General features: G+C 42.6%; 1 protein-coding gene across 1 annotated transcript in view; it reads right to left on the bottom strand.

Moving 5' to 3' along the window:
- Positions 1-20,882, bottom strand: part of riox1 (ribosomal oxygenase 1) — a 49,499-nt gene that overhangs the window by 7,174 nt on the left and 21,443 nt on the right. The window contains exons 3-11 of the mRNA XM_038815003.1: positions 20,524-20,663; positions 18,950-19,049; positions 14,265-14,378; positions 12,966-13,072; positions 10,829-10,936; positions 8,786-8,820; positions 8,491-8,669; positions 6,409-6,513; positions 3,238-3,382 (exon numbers count right to left, since the gene is read on the bottom strand). Coding sequence (XP_038670931.1) covers positions 3,238-3,382; positions 6,409-6,513; positions 8,491-8,669; positions 8,786-8,820; positions 10,829-10,936; positions 12,966-13,072; positions 14,265-14,378; positions 18,950-19,049; positions 20,524-20,663 — 1,033 coding nt within the window. The remainder of the gene's footprint in view (positions 1-3,237; positions 3,383-6,408; positions 6,514-8,490; positions 8,670-8,785; positions 8,821-10,828; positions 10,937-12,965; positions 13,073-14,264; positions 14,379-18,949; positions 19,050-20,523; positions 20,664-20,882) is intronic.

Raw genomic sequence — 20,882 nt, 5'->3', positions numbered from 1 at the left:
TGCTGAGCTGCTTGCAGAAAAATACTTTTCCCTGTACCTTGGTACACGTGACAATAAACAAATCCAATCCAATTAGATAAATTTTCTGTATTTGTTGGTACAATATTAGCAAATAGATAGTTTGGCAAGCCAGTTTAACAGTATGCAGAAATGTGGTTACAGCTTGCTTTCAACTTTGTTCATGTCATGAGTAAATTAGCCCGAGAGGCCACAAGACTATGCAATCTCCAGTCCCTCCTTTGCCCAGTTTCACCACCTTGGTTTTTGTCTTTTACGATCTTTTCCATCAACTACCAAATCCTAAATGAAATAGCTCACCATCTGCCTATCATCCTCCTGTGAGGCCATTGGCTAACCATTAGTTAGTCTAGAAATTTTACTTGGCAGAAAAATAAATTTTGGTAGTAGCTAAGCCAGCAGAATGACACATGGCTCCAACGGCAACAATGGGGATCGAATAAAAAAAGGGTAACCTGTGTCTCCCCACCAAAAAAAAGTTAATTGACGAATTAATTGATCCTTATTAAATAGGGTAAACCATATGATTAGACTTTAGCATGGTGAGTAGCTCTCACAGCAAACTTTAAAGGGACATATATACACAGGTGATAATGATTCAAAAAGGATGAGCAATGAGGAAAAGCCTGGGAAGCAAAGTTTTACAATCTAGAGAGATGGCAGTCAAAAAGGGTAACTTGTTCTAGTTATGCAAGTTATCAAATGTCACAGATCAGGCAAACCAGAATATGAAAAAGTACCGTGTCTAGGCCCACTTCCCCACCCTATCCCTGCAATTCCACCTAACCTGCACATCATTTCACACGAAGGGGCGATTTAGCATGACCAATCCACCTAACCTGCACATCATTGCACACGAAGGGGCGATTTAGCATGGCCAATCCACCTAACCTACACATCATTGCACACGAAGGGGCGATTTAACATGGCCAATCCACCTAACCTGCTCATCATTGCACACGAAGGGACGATTTAGCATGGCCAATCCACCTAACCTACACATCATTACACACGAAGGGGCGATTTAGCATGGCCAATCCACCTAACCTGCACATCATTGCACACGAAGGGGCGATTTAGCATGGCCAATCCACCTAAACTGCACATTGTTGGACTGTGGTATTTTCTCTTATGAATGAACAGCGGGAGTACTAAAACTGGGGACATTTTCTGGTTTGCAGCGTTAAAAATGAACTGTTAACAACATCAGAAGATGAGGAAAACATGCGGTTGTATCATTATTTTGACGCAAAGTGGCAAAATGTGAAAGGATGCTAAATGTTAAAGCATTTCCTTAATCTTGTTTCAATAACTGTCTATTGGCAAAAGGCTAAATTTGTATTTATTACCCCTCTCCAGTCCAAGAAAATGCAGTGGTGATCTACTTCTGCTCATTTCTCCATGCCCTGCGCTTTCCTCTTCAGTTGATCGCAAGAGTCTCCTGTTTTCAGCTGCAATGAGCAATGTGATTTGGGCAAAGAGTACACGAGGGTAGTTTCTCTGTTGCCTTCCTCAAAGTGCTTAAGGGAAACATGTCATCTTCCCAAAGATCTTCCTCCTGCAAGAACCATAAAAATCCTACAGTGCAGGAGGAGACCATTCGGCCCATCGAGTCTGCACCAACCCTCTGAAAGAGCACCCTACCTAGGCTCAATCCCCCACCCTATCCCTGCAACCCGACCTAACCTTTTTTTATTCTCCCCCTTTTTCACATTTTCATCCAAATTTACACCCACCAACTATCAATCAACGGTAACAAATACAATGTCAATCCCCTGGCCAGCAATCCCTTCCTCCCACCAACCGCAACAGTCACAAATATCCTCTAGCCCAGGGGTGGGCAAACTTTTCCGTGCAAGGGCCACATTCAGAAATTCACAATTTTAAAGGGCTGCATAGTATATTAAGTAAAATAATTACTTCACCCGGTTATGATTCTGGGCGCCTCATATAGAACATAGAACAGTATAGCACAGAACAGGCCCTTCGGCCCTCGACGTTGTGCCGAGCAATGATCACCCTACTCAAGTCAACGTATCCACCCTATACCAGTAAGTAACCCAACAGCCCCCCACATTAACCGTAAAAAAATAATAAAAAATTAAAAAAAAAAAAAAAAATAGTTAAAAAAAAATTTTTTTTTTTTTTAATGACTTGGTGGGCCGCATAAAGATCTTTGGCGGGCCACATGCGGCCCGCGGGCCGTAGTTTGCCCACCCCTGCTCTAGCCCCTCAAAGAGTTGCCTCATCCTCGCCTTTGTAATGTCCCATACACCACCTTCAGCTGTATCAGCCCCAACCTCGCACACGAAGTTGAGGCATTTACCCTCCGGAACACCTCACACCACAACCCATCTCCATGCTCACTCCCAACTCTTCTTCCCAATTTGCCTTAATCCCCTCTATCGGTGCCTTCTCTTCTCCCAGAATCGCCCCATAAATCGGTGACACCACCCTCTTCTCCATTCCCCCTGTCGTCAGCACCTTCTCCAACAGTGTGGAGGCCGTGTTACCGGAAAGCTCCAGATCTCCTTCTTAGTAAAATCTCGGACCTACATACCTGAACACTTCCCCTGCCCCAACCCATGTTTCGCCCCCAGCTCCTTCAATCCCGCAAACCAGCCCCCTAGAAACAAATCCTTTAATGCCCTGAATCCCTTCTCCTCCCATCTCCGAAAACTCCCATCCCACTTCCCTGGCTCAAATCTGTGATTCTCCCGAATTGGCATTTTCCTTGACCCTGCCCCCAGCCTAAAGATCTGCCGTAACTGCCTCCAGATTTTCAATGTGGCTACTACTACCGGACTCACTGAGTATTTCCCCGGGGCATCGGGAGTGATGCAACGCCATCTAATCGTTGGACACTAAGGGGCAATTTAGCATGGCCAATCTACCTAACCTGCACATCTTTGGACTGTGGGAGCACCCGGAGGAAACCCACGCAGACATGGAGAGAAAGTATAAACTCCATACAGACAGTCACCCAAGGCCAGAATTGAACCCGGGTCCATGATGGTTTTGTCCCTCAAATTTCTAGCTCTTCCACAATCACCACCGAAAATCTGCTGGTTCCACCAGAGCTCATTACCCTGAGCATGGGATCCTTACCTGGGCCTGGTTCAACTTGCAAAAAGGGCATAGATAACCATCCCAAGGTCTCAAGATACCCGGTTACCCCAGCCCCCTTGAAAACACAATTAATACAAATAAACAAAATACCTTTTGTAAGTACAGGGGGTAGACAGTCATGAATGTAATTTTTGGCTTTCTGATCAACAGCTGCGTCAATTGGTGCATATTTCAGCAACTTTCTCATTAAGTTATATATCTTCTTATTAAATGATTCCCTCCGTGGGTCATCTTCCTGAAAAAGAAAACTCTGATGCAGTCAAGCATTTACAATCACACCATTTATATAGCCTGGATCTGCACTGGTAAGGCACACCCCGGACAATACCAGCAGCATCTCCATAATAAAAATACCTGCAAAGTAGTGGAAAGACACAGCTATCAGGCTCTGCTGAATTTTGTGTTAGCCGTTATGGTCAGGCATGGCTAAGCTACTCTCTCCATAGCCAACAAAACCTCAAGTTCAGGGTTCACACAAGACGTTGAAGGGTAGCTGAGATTTGTAGAATTGTACTTCAAGAACCTACACTTTAAATGGATGACAAATAAATGCTTTGTCCTGGAAACACAACTGTACTGTAATTCGGTGATGCCTTGAGCTTGCCATTGGCAATAAAAATAAAGGTTACGTCTACCAGAAGAAAGGTTAAAACTTTTAATAAAGATCGAAAGAACCTTTCCGAGAAAGCACCAACAGCAAGACAATACTGGCAACTGGTGCAGAGGGTTTTTCAAGGATGTGGTGCTTATCTAGTGCATCAACAGGGAAGAGAAAATAATTTGGCGCTCATCAGAACTCCATATGGAAAACAGATCATCTTGATTGTGATTGCTCAGTTTTACAACTGACACATTCTTGACAATAAATTAGGAAGATGTTTTTGGTAACCAGAGGCAATTCTGATATGAAGCTTCCTTGATCTTGGAAACAGCATTCATATTTTCACAGAAGAGAGGCCAGTTTTTCCAATGTTATGATGTTTTCATGGTACAGATTGATGCCAATTAACTTTAAAAGCTTTGTAATCTGACAAATTTATGATCAGATGATACATAATAGGGCTAAATGGAAACTGATTTGGACAAGTGCTTGAATTGTCCTTCCGCCTGGAACCAATATAATCTGTGCATTTACAGTCGGATTTTGCAGTCAAAGCAATTGAAAAAATTACTCGCAGTCATTCATGAAACAGGAAGAGGCCGTTCAGCCCATTAAGTCCATGCTGTCTTCCCCCCGCACCAATCGAGTCAGTCCAACTTTCCCAAATGATCCTGGGAGCCCTGCAAGTTTATTTCCTTCAAGTGCCCGCCCAATTTCCTTCTGAAATTATTGATTATTTCCACCCTAGTGGGTAGTTCTTCCTCACATTTCCTCCCCCAGCATCTCCTGCTCAAAATCTTAAATCTGTGTCCCCCAAGTCCTTGTACAAGAGCTTTTTCTTGTCCACCTTATCGAAGCCAGTCATAATCTTGTACGCATCCATCACATCTCCCCTGCTCTAACCCCAGTCGTTCCAACTTAACATTGTAACTAAACACCCTGCAATCCCTGGAACAATTCTGGTAAATCTGCTTGGCACCTCTTCAACTAATTTCAAATCCTTCCTAAAAAGTGTGGTGATCAGGATTTGATGTAATACCCTGGTTGGAGCCTAACCAGAGATTTATAACGGTTCAAGCGTAACCTCCTGCTTTTGTATACAATGCCTCTATTTGCCTCTATTTATTAAGCCCAAGATCTCATATGATTTGCAAACCACTGTCTCCCTATGCCCTGCCACCTTCAAAGATCATGCAGATGCACCGAGGTCCCTTGGTTAGTGCACACCTTTTTGGAATTCTGTTTACATTACTCAATTAATAGCCAAGTGGCTATAGTAACACACTGAAATCCCAGAGCTTGAAAATTAAACTGCCACCAAGATAAACTGTGTAATTGAATTCAATAAATTTGACAAGTTTTTGGGCCATTGCCAGTAAATATTATATTAAAGGCTAGATTGTTTAAGAAAGACCCTGTTTCATAATGTGCTAAATGGAAGGGACCTGACCTAACTTGTCTAACTAAAATGTTACTCTAGTCTTACAGTAAGAGCGGCACGGTAGCACAGTGGTTAGCACCGTTGCTTCACAGTGTCAGGGTCCCAGGTTCGATTCCCGCTGGGCCACTGTCTGTGCGGAGTCTGCACGTTCTCCCCGTGTCTGCATGGGTTTCCTCCAGGTGCTCCGGTTTTCTCCCACAAGTCCCGAAAGACGTGCTGGTAGGCAATTTGGACATTCTGAATTCTCCCTCCGTGTACCCAAACAGGCGCCGGATTGTGGCGACTAGGGGCTTTTCACGGTAACTTCATTGCAGTGTTAATGTGAGCCTACTTGTGACAATAAAAATTATTATAGTAAGTGGTTGCCTTTCAATATATTTAAGCTAGGACGGTGAAACAGATCTTTGATCTATCATGCGTTAATAGAATCCAAGCCAGTTGAAGAAGTCCAAAGCAAGACACAAAGCTGTTCTTTACTGCGGGAGTTTATTGACTTTGGGTTCAATTCCCGCTTGGGTCACTGTCTGCGGCGTCTGCACATTCTCCCAATGTCTGCGTGGGTTTCCTCCGGGTGCTCCGCTTTCCTCCCACAAGTCCCGAAAGAAATTCTTGTTATGTGAATGGGACATTCTGAATTCTCCCTCAGTGCCCCCGAACAGACACGATAATGTGGCGATGAGGGGATTTTCACAGTAACTTTATTGCAGTGTTAATGTAAGCCTACTTGTGACACTAAGATTATTATTATTCAATCTCATAGCTCTCTCTCCTCATTTCCAGTGTCCCAACCTTCCCCGATTTATATGTGCTCAGAGTACTTAATTAAACAATGTCTTTCACCTGTGTAAGCTAACAATATCATTGGCATACCATTAACACAAGGGAGTCAAGGGATACGGAGGGCAGGCGGGAAACTGGAGTTGAAGCCACAATCAGATCAGACTCGACCCTATTGGAAAGCGAAGCAAGCTTGATACCTTACTCCAATTCCTTATGATCTCAAGATCAATCCCAAGGACAACTAAAGGCCAACAATAAATAATGCTCAAGAAAAAATTTAAAGAAAAATAATCCCCCCTTCTTTTAAGAGGTTATGGAGTAGCAGGTCAAAACACAATTTAAACACTGGTTTGTAAGCTTTGCTGATAATATTGGTTCTATTCTAAAACCCAAGGTGGATGAAACATTAAAATACAGAAATGCAAAAGTGGACAGTTACCCGTTCAGAATTCTGTACTCCCATATATTCTAAGTAATCAAGAGGCAAGCCCTCACGAAATTCTACATCATCTTCAATTGCCAAGTCCAAGGCACCAGGAAAAAGCTGCAATTTGGAGAGAGAAAAAAAAGCGTATTTTAAAGATACGGTTCTTTAAAGTGAAAGATGAAGTGATGGGGAGAAAACATGCCCACTCATGACCAGGCCACGTGTTCAATTTTCACAAATTACTTCTGCATTTCTTATACGCTAGTGTGAATACATTTAAAAACATGTACATCATTTGCATTTAGATGGATTAGTTACATCTGGAGACAATCTTCCTGCTGAGCAGGAAATCTAACAAGGTCAAATTTACCATGCCTTCACCTCAACACAACTTGCTGTGAATAATGAAATTGGAAATTACAGCGTATTTTGGCATTATTCCTAACTTAGGATGCTTGCAAATGTAGAATCAATCAAGGCTGAAAACAACGAACTGATTCATAGTTGAGGACGTGCTTTGTGGAATGTGGTCTCTCATTCCATGAATGATCAAAAAAATTTGCAACAATGTTGCAATAGCTCAATGTTGCCACGAGAGGCTGCTGCAGGATATCTCCAACTGCAGTTGCAACTTCACAGTAAACAGCATTCTCTTTATAATGAATTATCTTCGGATATAAAGTGCCAGATCTTGCTGGATAACCAACTGTGTTAACGAAGCACACGGGTGTGCAAGTGGGTCAGCAATTTTCAGGGATTTTTAAAAAATGCCGTAAGTTGCAAACCTCCAGAACTTGCTGGTTGATTTACGCTGCTGCGCTATTTTCATCACACAAACAGAGGGCTGGATTCCTGGCCGGCGGGATGCTCCGTTTTGCCGGCTGCCCGGGGGTTTCCCGACGGCGTGGCGCTGCCCCACAATGGGAAACCCCATTGACCGGCCAGCGTAACGGAGCATCCCGCCGGCAGGGTGAAACAGAAATGTGGCGCGGCGGGATGGAGAATCTAGCCCTGGATCTCATCCTTAGCTTTCCCATTATTTCTAAGGACTTCCTAGATTTGCACATTAATTGCATCTTAAACTCATTAAAAAAATATATATTAAAGTCAAAGTACCTCTTTAACAATAAGATAATTGTGAAAGAAAAGCCAATTTGTCTGTCCCGGAAAGGGGACAAGCTGTTCCATCTCATTCCTCAGTTTGAAAATGTCACTTTTCCTTGGACATTTTGCCCCTTTCTCTTAAACCAATCTCTTTTGCTTTGAACTTTATTCGACTTGAAATCACCCCCCACTTTTCCATTATTCCTGGTCCTTTCTCAATCCTTAAACCTTATTGGTTAAGGAGATGCACCGTTGGTCCCTCCAGTCCCAGATGCCCACTACACTGTTATCAGCTTGTACTTCCATCAAGCTACAGTGCAGAACTTTTTTTAAGGTAGAGTGAAGGAAAAAGTCCAGCAAAGAGCTGGACATCATGCATGTAAACAGTACTCAGATGTGAGACTGGAGAGTGCATATTTATATGGTTTGTTATCACGGAATTCAGGAGCTGAATTGTATTGTTCACCACCCTCCACAAAAGGCCAGCCCACACTGGTATTATACTATGGGAGACCTGAACAAGCAGAGGGTGCGCCTTCAGCCCCTGGGTGATAGAAAGTCCCACCCTCCAGAGCTGCCGGCCAATCTGATTAGTCATCAGCTCTTGGAAGTTCCAGTAGCACCAGAAGAGAGTAGTGGGAATGCTGGGATTGTCAGCATTCCCAGGAAAAAGATTGTTGGTGAGTGGACCCAGGCAAGTTCTGGGGTTTTTGGGTGGCGAATGGGGGGGGGGGGGGGGGCACATCCCTCCCAAAGGATGTACACCATCCCACTTCCTTCCCGCTCTTTCACCAACGTGGGTGAGTAAAATGGCCTTCCCACTCTTATCCACCTTTCACTGACCAATGTATGATCTCACCCACCAGGTTTGGCCCACTGATTAGCCGTGAAGTGGAGAATATTTAAATAGGATTATTTAGAAATCAAAGAATCATTTATGAAATGGTTTGCCACAGAACTCTTCAATAGATGTTCCAAATATCCACCTACTTTATGTAGCAGATCTCCCCAAGAGTTTCTCTGATAAGTTGAGAGGGTGACGTGGAGGGAATGTACTTCAGATGTGCAGGTTGCTTGGTGGGTAAAACCTCTAGGAAAGTACAGCATGTCCCCAGCTTCAAGCACTGTATCCATAATAGGAGTGCCCATTTCCTGCTGAGTAAAGTTACCTGGGGTAGGTAACACAGAATAATCATATTTAAGGGCAGTTGTTTGTGTAAAATGTCACCACAATATAGTAAAATATATGAATCAAAGTTGTATACAGCTTTCTGAAAGTACTCACGGCTTGAAACATTTGGAAGAATTTCTTCATTTGATCTGTGAATGCACAATAATATGCACTATTTGTAACAATGAAAAGTAAAGTAACATCCATTTGCTACAGTAAGCCTAACATTAGTCTGAAGCACAACATGAATGGGGCTTTTCTTATATTTCCACTTCAGAAGACAATTTACATACACTAGGCATTGAGGCCAGGAGCTTCTCAGAACAGACAATCATTCAGGTTACAGTTTTAATTCACACATTAACTTTTTACAGAGCAGCATAAACAACAGCTTTCAAATCATTCACCAATGTTCCTATCTTCTCAGATAGAAATCATAGAATTTACAGTGCAGAAGGAGGCCATTCGGTCCATCAAGTCTGCACAGGCCCTTAGAAAGAGCACTTAAGCCTACACCACCACCCTATCCCAGTAACACCACCTAATCTTTTTTTTTGGACTCTTAAGGGCAATTTAGCGTCTCCAATCCACCTAACCTGCACGACTTGATAGAGGTTTATAAGATGATTAGGGGAATAGATAGAGTAGACAGTCAGAGACATTTTCCCCGGGTGGAACACACCATTACAAGAGGACATAAATTTAAGATAAATGGTGGAAGATATAGAGGGGATGTCAGAGGTAGGTTCTTTACCCAGAGAGTAGTGGGGGCATGGAATGCACTGCCTGTGGAAATAGTTGAGTCGGAAACATTAGGGACCTTCAAGCGGCTATTGGATAGATGCATGGATTAGGGTAGAATAATGGAGTGTAGGTTAACTTAAGGGCAGCACGGTAGCATTGTGGATAGCACAATTGCTTCACAGCTCCAGGGTCCCAAGTTCGATTTCGACTTGGGTCACTGTCTGTGTGGAATCTGCACATCCTCCCCGTGACTGCGTGGGTTTCCTCCGGGTACTCCGGTTTCCTCCCACAGTCCAAAGATGTGCAGGTTGGGTGGATTGGCCATGAAAAATTGTCCAAAATTCTTTGATTAACCTAGGACAAAAGTTTGGCGCAACATCGTGGGCCGAAGGGCCTGTTCTGTGCTGTATTTCTCTATCTATCTCTATCTTTGTACTGTGGCAGGAAACCAGAGCACCCGGAGGAAACACACGCAGACAGGGGGAGAGCATGCAGGCTCCCCACAGACAGTGACCCAAGCCAGGAATCGAACCTGGGACCCTGGTGCTGTGAATCAACAGTGCTAACCACTGTGCTACCGTACCATCACGGGGCATAGTGATCCAAAGGAATTACTCAGATATAATGACTGTCCTGCAAAAGCCTATAGTGTGGTAAAATGTGATGTGGCCACCATACACATATAACTGTTAGCAAAAGCATCTTTATCTTTTTGTCAATGGGGTAAACTGTGATGGCAATTTAGAATAACAGGAAAGACGGTGGTGTTGTGGCAATGTCACTGGTCTAGCAATCCAGGGGACACGGGTTCAAATTCCTACAGCAAAGGGTGGAATTTAAATTCAATTAATAAATCTGGAATTAAAGCTAATTTCAGTGATTGTCATAAAAACCCTTTTGGTTCAGTAATGTCCTTAAGGAAAGGAAATCTGAAATCTTTACCCGGTCTGACCTACATGTGAAAACCCACAGCCATGTGGTTGACTCTAACTGTCCTGTGAAATGCAGTGGGCAATTAGGGATGAGCAACAAATGCTGGTCTCACCAGTGATGCACAGATCCCATGGAAGAATAAAGAATCTCAGCGATACCTATTTTTAAAGCAGGAACTTGCTGCTTTCAACAGAGACTCTCTGGGATGCACCCTGTTAATGATAATATTGGAGTGGACCAACAATGAGACAAAAAAAATAAGGTGCAGCTAGTCTATCACTTAGACAATTAAGCTTTGTCTGATCAATTGGGAAGGGGGTGGAAATTAACCACCAAGTCCTTTCTATAGATTTCCATTCATTCTAAGTTTTGAAATGAATGCTGGGTAGTTATTGGGACAGAATTACCATGTGCCTTCAGGTCAAGCAGCTCTAGGTGGCAGCCTTTATAGTGTCTATGGACAGATCGCATTCTACATACCTGGGATCATAGACACGCCAGCTCTTTTTTCCTTCTAGCTGAATCACAAATGCTTCAATATCGTCATAATGTGGTGCAAATCCCTGGTTCCCAGGAGGAGTCAGATAACTTCCACAAGAAAACAAAAAGATGAATATAAAAACATCTTCATGGCAGCACAAAAGCAGATTCATTAAAACTGAATTTGGCACTTTTAGCAATTCCCAGTGGATAAGAAATTTCCAACAATGAGAACTGAATGAGAACGAACTTGGCAGAAGCTCCAAAAATATAATAATTTTTAATAAAATAAAATAAGGAAGTAATATCTGATTATTCAATTAAACTAATATTTCTATACAAAACAAATAGAGGTGGGAAGAGAAAAATTAGCTCATGTCACTTCCAGTAATTTCATTTGCCACAGGCTACAAGACAGGGTGGTCTCAAAAAATTGTGAAGCTAAGGCAATGTTCACGGAAGCCAGCTGTTTTCAAATAATTAATTTATTATTTTATCAAAAACAAAACAGTAAAAAATTTATTGCCTTAAGTCCATTGTATAAACAATATTACACCTCTGATGAGATAAGCAAAATACTGCAGATGCTGGAATCTGAAACACATCTGATTATAGGACTCGAAGTGAGAAACAAAATAAAAATATGGCTGAATATTTTCATGGTTCACAGAGGAAGCTGGCCATTCAAATCATCAGCTTCCTCCACTAGTCAGATTTTGGTCGGCCAGGCATGTGAAACCAGAGGTGTGCAGAACAGACTTGGTAAGAGCTAGTCTGAAATTTGTGCATTTCTTTGGACAGCCAACTGTGACACCTTTGAGGGAGGTACGGTGCTCTTTGTAATTGCTAAAAGTAGACAGAAATATGTGTAAAAAGTGTACCAACACATTAACTGTTAAGCTCACTGGAACGGTCACTAGTCCTGTCAAAATCAACTGACAAAAGCAAGAGGGCCTGCCAAATGGAGCTGTCAGGGTACTTAAAAATCCTGCCCTTTATATATTTTTTTTAAAGTTTCTGGAGTGTTAAAAAAAACATTGCTTGCTATTTCATTCCATCTGCTGACGGAAACTTCAGGGTTAGGGTTAGTGCTGTACAACTGATTTCACAGTCATCCATTACCACGGTGGTGTGTCTGCCATTTTGCAATTTGGTTGACAGCTGCAAATGGTTATAGGCTCTTTGAAGTGGGAACATGAATCCAAAGCTTGCTATTGTAAGAGATTGTACACTTGAATAAAATGTTTGCAGTTAGTGAAGGAATGTAAATGTAGTAAATGGGTTTTCATGAATGTCAGTACATTTTTTGATATAATGAATAGATACTAAAACTTTATTTTATCTCAACTCCGCGTGGGTCCTGAGGTCTGCACATGGTGAGTACTGGGTGAGTTGGCATGGTATGTGTATGGGCAAAGGATGGTGGGTGGGAGGCATGGATTGGCATTTGTTGACAATAAGTTGGCATTAGGGCTAAACAGGGCCATGGTGAAGGTTGGTAGTAGGGCTCAGTTGGCAAGGAGGTTACAAGCGATTAGGAGATGGGCCCCATGGGTTGGCATGGATTGGGCAGGAGTGTGTGGGGGTGTTTCATGTATTTACTTTTGACCCTGTGTCAGAGCCAACCTGCTGTTGAAACCTGCACCTTGCTCAGTATTTCCAATGTCGCCTACCCTGACTTCTAGTATAGCCCAATCATCTGGTCCAAAAATATGATGACCAGGCTGCAATTTTTAAAAGTTGGGCTCGTGGAGTTGTCCTGCACATCTGACTCATGGATGTAAATGCAGGCCTAAATCTCAATTTGTGCAGTAGCTTTGCGTTTTCTTCAGTACAGAGTTTAACGGTAATTGGTGAAATTACAATAACCTCCTGCAAATCCTACGGAATGTGGAACAGAAAAGAAAACCCCTTTCTATGTAAAAGTACATCAATATTTTACCTTAATTCATCACTAAGGTTTGAAATGTAATTTTTCAAAAGTAAAATGATGAAGTACAATGACCACTAGGTATTTTGAGTGGTTACATTTTGGTTTGCTTTTGTACTGTTCCCCTTTTAACAATTTACTGGATTTTTTCACATGTTTATTAGCAGATAACAACACAAAAGCAAAAAGAAAAATACAGATACTTGCACATTAGCTCCAACCATGCTCCCAAAAGACTCCTGAAGAATGGACAGTATATTCCAAACAGTGCCAGAAAAGGTTTGAGGATTCAGCAGCCGCAAAGAGCATCCATTCTGGAAACAGAAAAATACATTCTATTAAATAGTTAATTCCCTGACAAGTTTGACTCGCTCTAAAAAAAGAATGGCGTCGCAAATCATAAATAGCTCCTGGAAACCCAGCAATAAAAAAAATCTTTGATTTGAAAATTGTTTATTACCTGTATTCATCACTGCCTTGAACACAATTCTAAACACGCATGCCTAATGACAACATTTTTGTCAATATGGCAGGTGAAGAACTTGTAAAAGTCTCTAAAGCAGACCATATCTAACCTGCATTGGGTCAAATATTCAACTCTTTACTATGTGCTGGCATAAATAAATGGCCGAGTTCCAAGCTGACAAGCTTAAAAATTTAAACCGCACAGCAGATAAGTCTGCATCTGGGGCCATTTGTCTCTGGGACTTGGGTTTCAATCCAGTCTGACCAGATGGGACAGTGTCTTGGCTTTAAATGTCCTCATGAAAATCGATCTGTATAGTCACAAATCAGGAGGGACAGAAATAGGCAAACTCACTCGAAGGCCACAGGATTGCTCACATGCAAGCGAGTTAATTACCAAGAGTGACCATCTGGACAAGGTATCAGAGAACTGGCAAGAATACTACATTTCATCCACAGTCAATATCTTTAGATGGTGGGGGAGGAAGGGAAAAATCATGTTTCTTGAAACGCAACAATATTTACCGATACCTTGCTTCACAGCATGAAAAGCTGCATCTTACCAAATCCAGTCATGATTTTACTGGTGGGGAAGGGGACAAGAAAGCAGAAAGCTGTAGATTCACTCCAGTCTTAAACCAGAGCATTGTGGGACAGGCTTGCACAAGAGTCTTTCTTCACATCTCCCAAGCCACAATTGGTTGACTTTTTAAGATCTTGCTGATCTGTCAATTGGCGAGACCTGGACATACTGCAAGTTCAGTCTGACATTACTTTGAAGGAATATACTACCCAACTCATTCCAATTCTTTTCACCAGAAGTAATTTTCCACTAGCTCTTACCAGCAATCTCACGTTGGTCTTCTTTAATGGGGAGAAAATAGAGCACTACCAAATTCTCCTCACTCAGACACCTTTCACACATTTGAAACTAAGAACAAATGTATTTAAATTTTTGTCCCCTTGTTTGAAATAATCTCCACTTTCTGGCTGTTAGGCCACCTCCAGAAACACAAGCATTCAGCATCAGTTACTGCTTACCTTATAAAAGTCCCACACCACTACAGGTAATGCCCTGCCAGTTGGAGTATGGGTTTCCTTTTCCCCATCAAAATAACTTGTTACATCCAGGTGTACGCCAAAATTCACATGGTCCTTTAAAATAACAAATCAATTATAAAACAATGCTTGAAATGGAGATAGAGCTAAACAATTCCATGTTACATACATATTCAGCTATTGAAGACAATGCAGTGGTAGATTTATTAAATTAGTACAGCACTAATACTTACAGCTTGGGCACCCTCTACACACAATGGTTGGTAAAACCTAATACTGTATAGTATTTAAGGATAAGAATGAAATTAGAAGCGGCATGATATGTGGGGCGAAAGTACAATATCATTAATAGGGTGTAAATGCTTGCAATCAGCACTTCGAACTGTCAGAATTGTTGTTCGAGGAGTTTAATTGGTGCAATACACATCTGAAAAGAATAGTAGATTTCCTTTTGGAAGTTATCACATTGGGGACTTCCACCAACATTTTGGACAGTGCGTTTCGGATGGCCGGGATCTTCCGGGTAGCGGCAATGATCGTTGGATTGCTGCTGCGCTCACTCGTAAATTCTCCAGACTCAATGCTGCTGTGCATTTCTACTGAGGTCTTCCAAACCCAGCTGTCAAACAAATGTGCAGCGCAGTGTTATTGTTGGAGCAGAGTAGAATCTGGGAAAGAAAGGACATGCCCCCTTTATACGGCACCAGGGGCAGAATTCTCCGACCCCCCACAGGGTTGGGGAATTGCCCGGGGCCGGCGTAAATCCCACACCCGCCGTGGCCGGAATTCTCCGCCACCCGGGAATTGGCGGGGGCGGGAATCGCGCCGCGCCGGTCGGCGGGACCCTCGCGGCGATTCTCCGGCCCGCGATGGGCTGAAGTCCCACCGCTGTCAGGCCTCTCCCGCCGACGTGGTTTAAACCACCTCTGGTGCCGGCGGGAGCAGATGCCGCGGGCGGGCCCTGGGGGGGGGGGGGGGCGAGCGAGTGCAGGGCGATCTGACCCTGGGGGGTGCCCCCACGGTGGCCTGACCCACGATCGGGGTCCACCGATCTTCCAATCGCGCGGTGGAGTGCCGTGGGGGCACTCTTTTTCTTCCGCCGCCGCCACGGCCTCCACCGCGCATGCGCCGGTGTGACATCAGCGGCCACTGACGCTCCGGCGCATGCGCGGCCTCACGTCGACCGGCGAAGGCCTTTCGGCCAGCCGTGGCGCCGGTCGGCGGAGCGGGAGCCACTCCGGCGCGGGCCTAGCCCCTAAAGGTGCCGAGAAATCCGCACCTTTGTGGAGGCCCAAAGCCGGAGTGGTTCTCGCCACTCCGGTACGTCGGGACCCCCCGCCCTGCTGGGTAGGGGAGAATCCCGGCCCAGTTGTCGCATGATAAGTTTAAAGATCCCAAGTACACCACATGTACAGTCTCCCCTTTATCAACATTGCTTGTTATTTGCTCAATGAATTCTAATAAATTAGTTAACCATGATTTCCCATTCAGAAAAGCCATGTTGACTCAGCCTGATTGCACTGACATTTGAAGTGCTCTTCTAGAACTTCCTTAATAACAGATTTCAGCACTTTCCCCATGATAGACGGGATGGCAATTGATCTGTAATTGTCGGCTTTGTGTCCTTCTTTTCTTGAACAATGGATTATATTTGCTACGTTCCAATCTGATAGGACATGCATCTGGGAAATTTTGGAAAATTAAAACTAAAGCATCTACTATCTCAGCAGGCACTTCCTTTAACACCCTAGGATTATATTCATCAGGGACTGGGGACTTGTCGGCTTTTAGTTCTAATATTTTTCTTGGTGCCCTTTCTCATGTGATTGTAAGAATTTTTAGTTCCTCCCTCCCTTTCACCTCTTGATTTACAATTATTTATGGAATGTTATTGGTTTCTTCTACAGTGAAGACAGAAACAAAGTATCCATTCAATTTATCTGCCATTTCTTCACTTTCCATTTCGAAGTCCCCAGCATCCCGTTCGCGGCCCAAGGCTCACCTTAGTTATTATTTTCTCTTTTAAATACCTATTGAAACTCTATCTGTTTTTATATTCCCAACTAGCTTTCTCTCAGACTCTATTTTTTCCCTCATTTTATTCTAGTTCTTCTTTGCTGTTTTCTCATATTCTATTCAATATTCTGACCTGTCTCTAATCTTTGCAGAATTGTGCACTTTTTCTTTCAATTTTATACTACCTTTAACTTCCTTAACTAGCCACAAATCGTGGGACCTTCTCCTGGAGTTTTTCTTTCTCACTGGAATGCATCTTTGCTAAATGTTGTGAAATATCTCCTTAATTGTCTGCCACTTCCAACTCTAGCCTTATCTACTGCACACACTGTCCCTTCCTGTCACACTCTGAGTATCATTATCCTTATGGCTATTTTGCTCCTCTGCCCTGTCCTCTCCTTTTAATTTCTCACATCTTCCTTCACTTGGATCCCTGGCCCCCATTATTTAGTTTAAAGCCTTCTCTACTGTCCTAGTTACACAACTCCCCAGAACACTGGTCCCTGCACAGTTCGGGTGAAGACCGACAGTGCAGCTCCACTTTTCCCAGTACTAATGCCAGTGCCCTAGAGTAGGTGGAGATACATGAGATGGGTTAGTTGGGTCAGGAAGGTAGCTGGGTGATCAGCAAGGTAGTCAGGTCGGGAGGATAATCTGGTAGTCCGGGAGGATAATCAGATTTGGTGAGGAGGGTACTCAAGTGGTCGTTGCGGTACTCAGGTCAGGGGGTAGTCATGGCAGGTCAGGAAAGTTGGAGGAGGGTAGTGTTTGTGGTTACCCAGATGTTTCACATGGTTTTCATCTTTCTAACATTGCCTGGGTAACTACCCAGGTAAGTATTGCAGATCTGCCTGAAGTCTGACTCTTAGAAACTTGGAGACATTTGTGCAAGGTCCTGGGGAGCAGGGGAATTGCTTGTCGCAAGCTGAAACTTCTCGGGCAATACCCATGTAGGTCAGTGCACAAGGACATCCACAGGGTCCTGACACGTTTCTTCGGTCATATGTCTGTCTCAGATGATCCAGAGACCGAAGATTTGGCCCTACAACAACTCAGAGCATTTTGTTTTACTTCTCACTGGTTATTTTTAGTGGCCTCGTTACTGACCCTTCTGTCACTGGAAATATTTTCTCTTTATTTACTTTATCAAAATCATTCAACACATCTATCAAATCTCTTTAACCTCCAGCTTGTTTTACAATGGGTTCTCCTATTACCCTCTCATTCTCAACATACCCCTAAATGGCAACCCTGTTTAATAGACATCAGATCATTTTACTGCAATTTCTCATAAAAGGTAGAACTTAAAAAGCACCAGTACTCACCTTAATATGATGTGAAAAATTTCCACAGTTAACATTTAACTTTAGGATAAAAACACTATGGTAGTTCAGAAATGTAATCTTAGTTACAAGTGTAAAAATATTGCTAGAGAATTGTTTTTAAAATTGTACAGCTGTGGTATGAATAATGACACTACCTTCGTTCTTGTCTTTGAGTGAGATTAGGAAATAAAAATATTCAATATAACTGGCAGTGGAGAAACATCGACATTTTGTGAAAATGTTCTACTCGAATCTGACTTTTCCCATAATGGGAGTGAATGTGAAGTGATCCGGTAAATTGAAAATCTGTACTTGAATAGGATCGTGTTTTGATCAGCTAAGTCTCAGGTGAACATTACAGCTGCATTAAGAGGCATTCCACATTTAGTAGAATTGTAAAGGCTATCTGATTACCTCTAAAATATGGATTGCATACGAACCCATCCCTTCCTTATCCCATTCTGCAGATAGCAGAGTCCAATCAGTATCGAAGAAAATTATCCCAGTTTTCTTCTCCAATTATTTAAATACTGACAAATATCTCCACTCGCTCATAAAAGGCAAAGTATAAATGCCAGTGTCATATTTTTAACATAATTCTAGTTGCAAGTGAGAAACTGTTTCCACTGGTGGAAGGATCAAGAACCAGAGGACACTGATTTAAAGTAATTGGCAAAAGAAGCAATGATGACGCGAGGAAAAATATTTTTCCGTTGTGAATTGTTAGCATCCTGCTGTGGTGGAGGCAAATTCAATTGTAGTTTTCAAGAGAACTAGATAATTATCTGAAGAGGAACAATTTGCAGGACTATGGGGAAACGGCGGCGGTGTGGCACGAGGCTATTTGATCTTGCGGAGAGATGGCAATACAGGACAGCCCCAATGGCCTCCTTCTGTGCTGTAACCATTCTATGGCCAACGTTAGATAGAGTTATAATTTTTAAATGGCAACTTGAAGGAGAACAATGCGCTGGATTTTATGCTTCATCGTGTGTGTGTGTGTGTGGGGGTATATTGGATACTCTCCCACCCATGGATCTACTGAGGCCTGTAAATGGTCAATTGGTGGTCATTTAAGGACCTCTTCCAACCCCACCATTATTTTACCCGTGGAATAGGAAGGTCCACGTGTTGCGGTAGTTCCAGCTGCTTTAGCTGTGTGGGCAAGGGCTCTTTTGGGGGTTCACTCAGAGGCATTCCCACCAAGAAAATCTCCCCTCCTCCCAATTTAACCCCTTCCCCACGCCCCAAATTCAATTCACTTGCTTAACTAGACTGCTTTATGTTGCTCAGTACTTGCAAAGTAAAGGTATTAAATGGGTTTACCTCTCTCAAAATTCTGTCAAAATCTTCTGAGGAGAATAATCCTTTGTAGTAATTGTTATTATGACGCCTAATCAAAGCTGGGGTCTTTTCCCAAATGTCGCTGAAATAAAGAAATCCAAAAGTCAAACTTTCACTTTACAGGTATTTTAAAAACATTTTGAATGTGCTTAAATGCTTCTTGCAATTAACAGCTATTTTCAATTAATTTGCCCAACTCAAACAAGACGATGCCCCCCCTCCCCCAATTCAAATGCTGTCCTATTCAGTTATTGTAAAAGTGCCAACAGACTGCTGACAACCTCCTCCCTGCACTGTAAAAATTGATTTGCAACTTCACTTTTCTAGATGTGGCCTTCCCATTTGTCAGAGAACTTTACAAGGGCCACCAGGATTAAATAAGAAATCTTACAACATCAGCCTAAAGTCCAACAGGTTTGTTTTGAATCACTAGCTTCCAGAGCACAGCTCCTTCCTCGGGTGAATGGGCCACCAGGATTAACATCGTATAAATTCAGTCTGGCTGCTGTCCAAATGGGATAGGGTCCAACAGCAACTACTCCAGGTAGTAACCACTACTCCAGGTAGTAATCTCTTTTTGGATGAGGAAACAAGTTAACTTTGTGTATAGGGTATTATTAGATTCCTGTATGGTAATGATCTAGCAAACATGTCTTTGGAAAGAGAATCTGAGAGATTGTGGGGAACAGAATCAGGAATACCTCCAAACCTGCTCTTAAAATGGAAACAAGCACTTTTGTGTTGGGTTGATGTTGAGTTTCACAACTTTTTTTGAACAACGTAAATGCTGAACGTCTCCTGCACATCACAAGGAAGTTAATCTCCCTGCTGAAGATCCGGCCGTGAAATCACACTGCCACAGGGATTAGAAGGCTTGCAAGGAGTTACACCATGGTGGAAAATATGGAGAGCTCTGCTTCCAACCTTTGCGGTGTTGTGTTCCAGAGCATCAGTATTCCAGTGCACTTTGGAGTTTGGCTATTCTGTGGGATGCTGCAACCAGATCCTAACAATGAAAGGATTAATGTTCACAGCCTTTGTAGCTGTAGTGGGAGTTCAGTCTGCTACGGTGCAGACTCTGTTGGATCGAATAGAGGGAGATTCCCAAGCAGTTAGCAAGAAATGAAAATGGTCTAATGTTGAATCAAAACACAAATCATCTGTGGACCACTCTTGTATAATCTTAGAATTTACTGTCACTGGAGCAAGAGGAGAGGATCACTCACCCAAGAGTGATCCAATTCCAGGAAGATTGACATAAACTGGTAAAACTAAAATAGATCTTTTTTTTTTAAAAAGAGGCGTTTACTTTTCCATACAAGAAATGCAATTACTCCTCCACTGCAACAATTACAACCTTTATCTAAAATGCAAAAAATTACAGCCTAAAAATACAATTTTAGGGAAAGCTGCCATACAGCATAACCCTCTGACAATTACAATTTCAAAGAACTGCTGATTTGCAAATGACCTATGACAGTTAATTTATTTCACTTCAAGCCAGTTAAGAGAGGATATTTTAGGCATCATTATGTTAAAGATTACACCCCACATACCTGAAAAACTTTTTTGGAGCAACTGGTGCTATTAACCATTCAAAGAGTTTATCCGATCTTTCCTTACTGTTCTGTATGTGGCGTAGGTCCCGAAGAAGTATTGATAATGACGGTCCAGTCCAAGGTCTTGAATCTTTGCTCTAAGCAGAGGTGAAAACTGCACCTTCATTATCTAGTTAATGCTATATTTTTGCTCTAGAAGAGACTACACATTTTTACAGATTTCACATTTTGAAAACTACACATCTTGTGGTGCATTTCTCTGCCAACTACAATCCTTTTTATGTGAAAACAGGTGATGCTTTTGGTCTTCATTAGGGTGGGAACACTGATGCTGCAGAACAAAATAGGAAGGGAAA

Source organism: Scyliorhinus canicula, chromosome 1 (assembly GCF_902713615.1).
Source record: "Scyliorhinus canicula chromosome 1, sScyCan1.1, whole genome shotgun sequence".
NCBI lineage: Eukaryota > Metazoa > Chordata > Chondrichthyes > Carcharhiniformes > Scyliorhinidae > Scyliorhinus > Scyliorhinus canicula.
This window is presented reverse-complemented; position numbering and strand designations above follow the sequence as displayed.